This window comes from Condylura cristata, unplaced genomic scaffold (assembly GCF_000260355.1).
Source record: "Condylura cristata isolate star-nosed mole 26May11 unplaced genomic scaffold, ConCri1.0 scaffold00019, whole genome shotgun sequence".
In the NCBI taxonomy this organism is placed as follows: domain Eukaryota; kingdom Metazoa; phylum Chordata; class Mammalia; order Eulipotyphla; family Talpidae; genus Condylura; species Condylura cristata.
In genome coordinates this window covers 13,006,812-13,017,235 of record NW_004567120.1, presented here as the reverse complement: position 1 = coordinate 13,017,235, position 10,424 = coordinate 13,006,812, and the positions used below count along the sequence as shown (strand labels likewise).

At 45.9% G+C, this 10,424-nt stretch overlaps 1 protein-coding gene across 2 annotated transcripts; it reads right to left on the bottom strand.

Annotated features, from left to right (window-relative positions):
- Positions 1-9,101: 9,101 nt before the first annotated feature.
- On the bottom strand, positions 9,102-10,405 carry NGFRAP1 (nerve growth factor receptor (TNFRSF16) associated protein 1). 2 transcript variants are annotated; one of them, XM_004685661.2, is made up of 2 exons: positions 10,069-10,405; positions 9,102-9,731 (listed from the first exon to the last, which is right to left on the bottom strand). In XM_004685661.2, exon 2 carries the CDS (start codon positions 9,700-9,702, stop codon positions 9,364-9,366), a length of 339 nt encoding a protein of 112 aa, XP_004685718.1. In that variant the 5' UTR covers positions 9,703-9,731; positions 10,069-10,405; the 3' UTR covers positions 9,102-9,363. The 2 variants fall into 2 exon arrangements, with proteins under 2 accessions (XP_004685718.1, XP_012582693.1); XM_012727239.1 differs by having other exon boundaries at positions 9,102-9,684.
- Positions 10,406-10,424: the final 19 nt, after the last annotated feature.

Sequence of the window (10,424 nt, the reverse complement as noted above, 5' to 3'; positions counted from 1 at the left end):
CCTAACATTTAGTGATGCATACAGATTAACCCTGAATGTACTGGGCCTGCATTGGGCCTGGTTTCAAAATGAAGGGAAAATGGGCACTCATACACACTGTTGGTGCCACATGGGTGTATCTTCCTTTTGAGGTATATGTTATTACAGCTTAATAATTTTAATGTTTTTTTGATACAGAAACTATTTCCAGCATCAAAGAATTTTTAGGTAAGGGTTTCAAAAAAGATGATCAAGTTGATCCTGCCCTGCCTCCAGGGCCTGCGGGCGGTGGTGGCGCTGGACAGGACAAGGAGCCGTAGGATCCCTGCTCCAGGAAGGACAGCAGCTGCTACATTTTTTTTTTAAGATTTATTTATTTATTCGTACAGAACTGGGGTACAGGCCAGAGATATGGAGGGTGAGAGGATTCACCAGAGACAGAGCGGGGTACAGAACAGGCAGATCGATGAAGTACACTGCTGAGGGGAGCAGCAGGTGGGTCAGGAGAGGTCTGCCGCGCCCTGTGGATCTCCTCCGCCCTGTGGATCTCCTCCGCCATGTGGATCTCCTCCGGGGCAGGCGGGGATCCGGGGATCGAACTCATACAGAAGTGGCTTAAGCTTCTTTGTGCTGTGCTTTAACCCACTGCGCCACCAGGGAGAGCTAGCAGCTGCTACTTTTGAGCCGAGGGGCCCCCAGCCCAGTCTTAGGGGTTCCCCTCTGAGCCGGACCGATGCTCACAGCGCCCCCGCCCAGCAGTGGCTGCCTGTCTCCGGGGTGCGCGCTGCCACCAAGCACAGGGCCCTAAGCACGGAGACAGAGGGTGCCCCATCACCGCCATGCCAGGCATGGCGCCCGGGTGCCTGCTGGCAGGGAGAGGGTTTGAGAAAAGTATGGGGAGGCACACTGCAGGGGGTCAATGTCTGTGCCCCCGGGGGTCCCCCTCCCGCAGCTGGCACTGGCGTGGGGCCCCTTCCTGTGCTTGCTCCCAGGGAGCAGAGACTGGCTGGCCCCAGGTTTCTGTCTTCCTTCCCTCCTTCGGCTTAGTGAAAGGATTGGAATGCTTGTACCTGGTGGGGGTGGGGGATGGGCAGGGTATCTGAGCTCACAAAGAGCTAAAAGGGGAGATTTTACCCTGACAGGGCTCACTCAGGTGACAGGGCTACAGATCCTTTCCTGAGCAAAGTGCTGCCCCTAATAAACACTTGAGCTGGCACACGGGTCTCTGAGCATGGTGGACAGGTGAAGGATGAGGGGGCCTTCCCAGGCTGCATCAGGAAGGTAAATTCCCACAAGTGGGTCTGCTTTGTCAAAGAGCGTAAATATTTAATACTTACTGTCTGGATGAATGTTGAAATCTCTTTCCAAGTCCATTAAAAGATGAAAGCTCTTATTTCTCTAAATCTATGTAAATAGGGGTAGATGGCATTGTTCATATGTGCTAATATGGTATCTTGTTAGAATGTTAAATTACATTTTATTTCCTCTTATGTTTCCCTAAAAATGACACATTTATTTACAAGTCCATTTCTAGATGCTGATCTTTGTGCTTTATGCTTCAGAACCTATTTTGAAATAGTTCTTAAGTTTGATCGTTGAGTATGCATTTATGCAGCATCTCATTTAAATTGAAGTTGTGGGGCCATGAGAACTCTTTACAGTGCTGGTCTGGGACAACTTTGTTCATTCTCTTTGCAGAGACATTTGGCACCATCTATGAGGGAAAAAGTGATGTCCTGTCAGCTGCTGTCCTTTTACTTTGAGTCCCAGAGACATGAGCAAGTGGACTGGTTGCGAGTGTGGCTGAAAATATCAAAACATCAAGTCACTTATTAGGCAAATATTAGAAACGCAATTTCAGGGCCTCTCTGGTGGCACAGGGGTTGAAGTCTCAGCACTATCAAGCTATTGGCACTGTGGCAAGTGTTTGATCCCCAGCCGGGGAGCTGACCCACATGGTGTAGCAGACGTCCTATCTCACCCATTGGTCCCTTCAGCAGTGTATTTCAGTAGATCACCTGTTCTGCTCCCCACTCTATTTCTGGTGAATAATCTCATTCTCCCCACCCCCCCCCCCACACACACACCTCTGGACTATACTCCAGCTCTGCTAATGCATAAAAAAAATTTTAAAATATAAACACAATTTCAGAGGGAAAAATTCATCATGATACACACACACACAATTACTTATTTTTTAAGATTTATTTGTTAATGGCTCAGCAGCTTTGTGGAGCAGATCTTGAAGACCTAGTAGAGACCAAACTTGAAGTGACCCTGAAAGGAGTGTCCGAGAAAGGTCGAAACTCAGCTTGGGACCAGGCAGCACAGCTGGTTGTCGCACAGCCTCTCCCAGAACCCACACTTGCCAGGGTTCATCCGTGGACAGCATTTACCAGGCCCAGGGGCACGAGGAAGGTGTATGTCAGCCCACAACTCAGCATCCCGCCCAGCCCATAAGTAACACTGGTAGCTGTCAAGAATGTAGGATTCGGGCCCTCCCTGGTGGCGCAGCAGGTTAAAGCGCTGCACTAAGAAGCTTAAGCCACTTCCACATGAGTTCGATCCCCGCCTGCCCCAGAAGTGATCCACATGGTGCGGCAGACCTCTCCTGACCTGCCCGCTGCTCCCCTCAGCAGTGTACTTCGTAGATCTGCCTGTTCTGCTCCCTGCTCTGTCCCTGGTGAATCCTCTCACCCTCTGCATCTCTGGCCTGTGCCCCAGTTCTGTATGAATAAATAAATAAATCTTTAAAAGAAAAATAAAGAATGTAGGGTTCCCTGATGGAAATAGAAAGATGGGAAGTGCCAGGAAACAGAAAGGTGAATCAGCAAGCACAGGTAAGGGAGACTATGCTTTGGGCACTGGTTCATCCATCAAGCTCAGTCTACATCCATTTCTACCTGGCCTTGCCATCACTCTACTACCCTGACATGAAACTCACACATAATCCAAATATGCATTTTTCCAAGTGAGATTAAAAGGAGTGAAATGATCTGTTCACAAGACCGGAATATCACAGTTACTGTTAGGGTGAGACATCAGGACCCAGGGAAGTCTCTGCTCCAATGTCCTGCCTAACAGACATAGTATTGGGCTTTGATCTCTCCCTTCAGGAGCTCAAAAGAAACACTCCTCTCATGTAAAACAAGAGGGTAAGTTAAGGGGCAGGAAAACACAGGGGACGCTGCAAATGGAGTGGGTGGTAACTTCATTCCCACTTACCCTAACCTCCATTCTGGGCTATATGACAATCGAACGGAAATGGTTCCATCACCTTAAACCCTCCCCTAGTGTAAAACAGCATTGACTTATGTCAAAATAAAAATGTACGTGTACTTTTCTTCTCTCCATGCGCTCTCTCTGAAATGAATTCACATGTAATTGCCACACTCCTTCCTTCTAGTGGGTAAAACACCATCAGGTTCCTGGTTCTTGACAGAACCAGCTTCAGAAAGTGTGAGTCCCTCTTCCGTTCCCTTTAGCTGGACCACTCAGTCCCTCTCTTCACTGGTCCATTGAGATGAGGAAAAGGGGCCAAGGACCAAATTGGAGTAACCATGTGTAAGGGCCCTGGCTCCCTCCTGGTGAGCACCTGTCTGGACCCAGAGGATCAATCCCAGAGGGCAGGGATGGGGCAGGATCTGCCAGGGCAGGGGCTGTTGCTGGGTAAAAGTTGGAATGCTTGGGCTCCTTTGGTCTGGCAGATATGGTCAATTTCAGACCCCAGGAGAGGTAGCCTCTGGAGATGGGAGATTCTCAAACTCAGCTGATATCCTCAGCAAAGGAACACAGAACACCCTAAAGACACAGAGAGATTTAGTCATAGAATAAGATGTCTCATGCAGCAGTGTCATTCAAAAAAAAGTGAATTTATGCTTCCTGGCAAAGGGTCTGGTGACCTGCCTATGTTATAACTGGGTAAAGGGCTCCTGAGAAAATGACCCCTGCTCCCCAAGGAGTAATGGGGAAAAGAGGGCCTTAGGGGAAGAGGAACCCCATGCTCAGCATAATCTACCCGAAGAAAGAGTAAAGATTTGTGTTGAAACCCAGCAGACAATGATGTGTAAGGAAGCAGTGGTTGGGTGTTTTTGACACATGCAGCCTAGTTCCCCTCCCCTGATACACAGTGGCTGAAAAGAAACACAGGCCAGTGTTCAGTATAAGGCAGGAACACCAACTACATCAGCCAGTGAGCACAGTGGGAAGACGCAGTAGCCAGTGGAGACCCGCAGCTGGACTACAGGCCCAGCGTCAGCTGAGTGGCAGGGTCATAATGAACGTGTCACAGCCACACGGAAGGCAGGTAATAATGAAGCCAGCCCGTTGCCGGGCCAACTGACAGTGAACTCTTCTGGTCAGGCCCCCTCCTGAGACCTTTGGCCAGACCACCCATCTCTGGGAGCTTAGCCTGAATGAGCAGAGACGACAACCTGCAGGGGTGTGTCCCTGGGAAATATCTTCTCCCAGCACTTTAAAGTTATGAGCACCCTGCTTGTGGCAGAGGAAAGAAAGGACCTTCTCTGAGCGCAAAAGCTGCCCATCACAAACACCATGGCCTGGACCGACACCATCCCCTATCACTGCTTCATGCTGCAGCTCATACTCTCTCTTCTGCTCCTCATTTCCTTAGTGACACGCATGGCCTTTCAGGTTTGGAAACAATCTCGGACCCCAGGAGATGCGGCCTCTCTCAGATAAAGATTCTCCAACCCTGTCACGTCTACCAGAAAAAGGACAGAGAGAAGACGACCTGTACTCTATTGTCCCGCCTTTGGGTGGGGGAATGACACCTGGCTTTCGCCTAGAACCACGCATCTCTGCGCCATTTGCCATCAGAGCAGAAAGCATAAAGGCACTGCACACTCATTTGTCTCTGTGTGTTTTGTTAGTATCACCTAAAAAGCCTTAATTTTGTAAAGTTTTGCAAGTAACCTTTGCGGTAGACACCCTTAGCTGTGCGGCTGGGCTTGTAGGGAGAGTTCCACTTGCGTCATCTAATCCTCAAACACCCTCTGAGGTAAGGATGCTGTCAGGTCATGTGACCAAGAGGAGGTGGAGGCTGACGGGTTTGTCCCTGGCACCAGTTACAGGTGACAAGGCTGGGCCTCACGTCCAGACCACCTGCCCCCCGTGTGCTCTCAACCACTCGGATGGTGGTCGAGGAACGGGACAGGCTTCCTTAGTCTCAGGTACACAGTTTGGTGACGGTGGTAGTGGTGGGGGCAGGTTCTTCTGGTTATTTTCCCTTCGCTTAATATGAACCTTGCTGTAGTGTTCGGCCTTGTACAAGTCAAGACAACCAAGCCTTTTCAGCCTCATATACTTTGATGACACACTATGTGGGGGAATTCTTTATACACCAGCAAATAATTTTCCAATTTTATCTTTAGAGATATTCTTTGAATATCTCATGTGGGGGTCATTTAAAATATAACAAAAAAGTTTCTTAGGATTTTTTCCCATGGGCAATCATGTCACCTGCAAATAGGGAGCTTGCTTTCTTCCATTCTAATTTGTATGACTTATTTTATTTTCTCGCCTTACCTCAATGTCTAGAGCTTCCAAGACTGTGTTGAAAAAGATAGCAGACATTCAACAATATTTTAGGGGTACATGTTACAAATGATAGGCCAGTATCAGTATATTATTAACTAAGATCATAGTTTAAGGTTTGATCTTTGTATCATACATTCTATGGGTTTTGAAAAATGTCACCTTTTACCATTATATATAGAAATATCCTACAGAAAGTTTCATGATACTAAAAACTCCTGTGCTCCACCTTTGCTTTTTTTCCTCTGAATCTCTGGCACCATTGATCTTTTTACTATCTCCATAATTTTGCCTTTCCCAGTATGACATATAATTGGAATCATATACTAATATACTACCTTTTTTTTTTTTTTTTTCAGATTGACTTCTACCACTTAGCAATATGCATTTAAGCTTTCTCCATGTATCGTTGTGGCTTGACAGAGCATGCATTTTTGTTACTAATATTCCATTTATTGATCCATTCAATTTAGCATATCCATTCACCTATTAAAGGACATCTTGAGAGTTTACATGTTTTGGCAATTATAAACATTTTTATGCCGTTGATTTTTGTTCTAATATTCAGGTTTTTGTTGTTGTTTTTTTTTTTTTTTTTTTTTGCCTGTTCCATCAGTTATTGAGAAGCATTGAAATCTACAACTATAACTGCCAACTTGTCCATTTCTCTCCTCATCATTGTCAGAATGTGTCAAGCATTTTGAAGAAATATAATTGTGTGCAACATTTTTTTTTAATGCATAAAGAACTGGAGTACAGGCCAGAGGCTCAGGGGCAGTGAGAGAATTCACCAAATACAGATTGGGCACTGAACAGGCAGATCTATGAAGTACAATGCTGAGGGGAGAAGCCAGCAAAACAGGAAAGGTCTGCTACGCCATGTAGGTCACCTCCAGGGCCCGTGATTGAACTCACACTGAAGCTGCCTTTGCCAGCTTTGCAGTGCTGTGCTCCAACCCACTGCGCCACCAGGGAGGGCCTGCAACATTTTCTTTTTAATATTTACGTACTTTCTTACATCATGAGTCGTCTTTCTAGCTTTTGTTCCCCTATGTGCGGCCCTCCCACCAATACTCCATTCAGGCACCACCACCCAGCTCCCCTGTGTCTCTCCCCTGCTCCCATCATTCCCACTCCTCGCCCCCACCCCAAGGTAAGATGTAGATCTTTAGTCAGCCCACAGGCCTTGTCTTTTTCCTGGAACCCTGCCCTGTTCCTGGGTGAGGACTTGGGTTCCTGGACCACAAGTCATGGTGGGTGCAACATATTTCATAGAACGTAAATGAATTTAATGTATTAATTTTTGCTATTATTAAAATATCCTTGTTTTTCTTAGTAACATTGCTTGTTCTGAGGTATACTTTTACTTTTTGTAAAAGCAGTACTTATAATCACTTCACCTTGTGACTAGTGTTTTCTTTGGTATGGCTATTAGAGCACAGCTTAGGAAGCTTCCCGACTAAAGATAGGATGATTAAAAAACATTACAAGTATTTTTTTTAATAGATTTTCTTCATTATCATCCCCCTGTTGTCTGCATATTCCAAGTATGTATAATCACAGTGTACTACATAATTATGAAAAGTTTTTATGCATTGTTTTAGATTAATTATAAATGCTAATAATTAACTTAATGAACAATTAAATTATTAAATATCTAATACAGCAGGCACTGTGCTAGAAATTAAGCTCCAGGGCAATTGAGACAAAATCATTGTTCTAAAATGGCACAGGTTTGCATAGAAATAATAATGCTTACTTTAATAATTACTTTTACTACTATGTATATAACTTGTAATAATACATCATATTAGTAATAGATTCATGATAATGCATTAATTTCATAGGCTATTGGAAAAGATTAAAAACAGTACTTGTTTAAATACAGACATATACAGTTTAATGCACATAATTTCAGAAATGTTGTATTTTGCAAAGTTACATTCATTGCAGAATCAAGAAAATCTAGATTCAAGTATTTGTAAAATAATATAATCTGTCAGTGTTTCTCTAATCCTATGTTGTCAAAACTCTGATACATCTGAGCCACCTGGGTAACAGTCAAAACAGTAGCTCCTGTTTAGGTGTTTTGGGGGTGAAAGCAGGGCCTGCGAGTGAGGTTACCCATGGATCAGCATTGTGAGCATTTTTCCTAGGTGTTTATGATGCAGGTAAGGGGTCTGTGTTTCTGTACACACTGACATATACATGGTTTTTAAAAATGTATTAGATTTTGGGTTAGACTTTTCTCGCTTATTTTCCTTAGAAAATAAAAGTACTTTCCAGTTAGGTAGTTACTGTGCCTCAGGCCACTTAAGGACAGTGAGGAACAGTATTGCAGAGTTCCAAATGCTATTAGTTAATTAACCACAGTAATTAGTAGTTAAGTATCTATGCCAGGCATTATACTGAAAACTGAGTTTCAGGGTGATTAAGACAAAAGCATTGTCTTCGAGGGCATACACTCACTTAGAAACCAAATATTTAATATTTAAATATTTAATAACTTTAAGAGTTGACAGAGCAGTTTCATGTTTCAGATGTGGAAGGGACAGGAATGGGAAAGTGGTGTTTCAACTTTAAAATGTGCCCCCTCATGGACTTTACATGTCTGGGTATGTCTGCTCAACTGGCTGGGTGGCCCTGGCCAGAAAATGCACTCAAAAGAGCAAAAGTATGCAAAACAGTTTTCAGCCTGTTTGGAGGTTTAGAGTAATACAATGCTGGGCACATAAGTTGAGACAGTAAGGAGTGATTCCTGAGAGAGGCCCAGCACATTCTTGTCCAAGTTCCTTCAAGAGGAGTGGGCATAAAAATAAAACCAAATAGGACTATTTTGTTAAGAATCAATATAAGACCAAGAGCCGTGGGGATGAAACTCACTTAGGCAATATAACTATAAAGTTGGATAAAGCCATTCTATGTTTCATGGAAACCAAAGTGGGAATGGAATGGAGATTTATTTAGCACACCTGGGACTTCAGAAATCAAGTGTTTTTATTATCTTGAGGATTTGATTTTAGCACATTAGCAACAGGGACAGAAACAGCACCAGTAGAAAGAACTGCTCAAGTAATATAATGACAAGGTAGAACCCACCTGTTTCTGCACTCCAGACTTTGAGCATGACTGAAAAGTCCTTTTACTCCTTCCCAAGCCCCAATGGGGGTCCGGGCCCTGTTGGCACCTGGGGAGTTGCATATGCCAGACAGCCAATAGTGCCATGCCTCATCAATTCCACTCAGAAGCCCTGTAAGGAAAAGCCTTGTTCCCATTTCACAGAAAACTGAATCTTTAAAGGAATGTACCTGTAGTAAAGGGAAGGCTATGCTTCCAGTTAAGACTGGGAAGATATTTAGTGTCCTTCAAGCTTGTTGAACCAGTAATGTTCCTGTACTACATTAGACTGTGAAAAATTGTTTTTGTTGCTTCTAAAATTCCAGATAATAAAAGGAAAAAGAAAGTCACATATTATCCAGTCTCAGAGAAATGTCTCCCAATTAACACTCTGGGGTATTTGATTTCAGATCACTTTTTTGGGGGCTTTAATGAGACAATAAATATAGTCTGCTTTTTAATTGCTTTATTAACTTTACATTTTTCCATGCAAATGGGTTTAACTATTATTGACAGAAAAACTTAAGACTGCTGCAAAGGCGATCTCCAATTAGAAGCTGCTAACACAGGACCCACCTGACACATGGAAATTAAAATTACATGAGGTTCACAGCAAATGATCAGTAAAGGCTTATCAGGAAACCGCACGGGAAAAGGAAAGAACAGTGGCAGTGGCACTCACAGTATTAATTTCATGGAAACTGACAGGAGTCAAGGCATAAGGCAAAATTCATCATGATGGTCATGATTATTCGAGAGCTCCCCCATAAGGATACGCAGGCAATTCCTTAACTGCAGCTCCCTAAGTTTTCTCCTGATTTCTCTCATCTCCTCCATGAACATTTCCATATCATCTCCATCTCCACCCATCCCGTCATTGACCTGCCTGTTGGGTATGGCCCATCGGAAATTAGGGGCAAGTCGGCGAGCTTGTCCCCTCCGATTATTTCCTGCAGGCTGGTGGCCTTCACCCCCTCCCAAAGGGCGGTCTTCCTCTCCATTCTGCAGGGGCTGCTCCATTTCTTCGTTTTCCTGGTGGATATTTGCCATGATGAGACTTTATTTTCCTGGTTGTTTTTCTTTGAACACAAGTAAGACAAAGGCAAGGAGAGAAACTGAATGCTTGGCGCACTGACCAGCAGGATTCAGGCTCCAGACAGCACAGGGTTTTTAGAGTTCTCTCCCCACCTTAAGAACGCCGGACGCTCCCTAGGGGGCCTCCAACTCGAGCCCCCCTCCCCCAAAGCCCACCATTTTTCCTTTCCCGGGTTTCTCTCCTGGGCTCGACAGACGCCAAAATGGAGGACGGGGGACGGGGGATGGGGAAGTCGGAAGGGGGAGTCTTAGCCGGGCTCCGCAACCGTCCCCGCCCCCCAACAATACCCCCCTCCCCGCGCCGCCTCCCCCGACACCCACCTGGGCCTATCCTTGCTGTTTCCTCCTCTAGACTCTTGCCCAGGGCGCGCTGCTGCGATGCTGGGACCCGCAGACCTGCAGAGGGCCGGGTGGGGGGCGCAGGGCGGTAGAGGCCGAGCGCTGGACGCGACGCGGCCTCTGGGCCCCAGCCCGCGGGCCCCATCCCCACCCCCAGTAGCCGTCTTCTCGTGCACTCGGGACTGATTTCCCGTCGCCCTTTCTTGCGCTGCTGCCCTCCTGCATCCCCGCCCCCCGGGGGCTACTATTCGCGTTCCCAGGAATGCGGGGCGTGGGGCGAGGCGGCCGCGATCCGCCGCTCTGAGCCCCGCGCTGGACGCCGGGATCCGCAGGCCGCC

Excerpts from the sequence above, each read along its gene's own strand:
- NGFRAP1 (XM_004685661.2), bottom strand. The coding sequence starts at position 9,702 with ATGGCAAATATCCACCAGGAAAACGAAGAAATGGAGCAGCCCCTGCAG.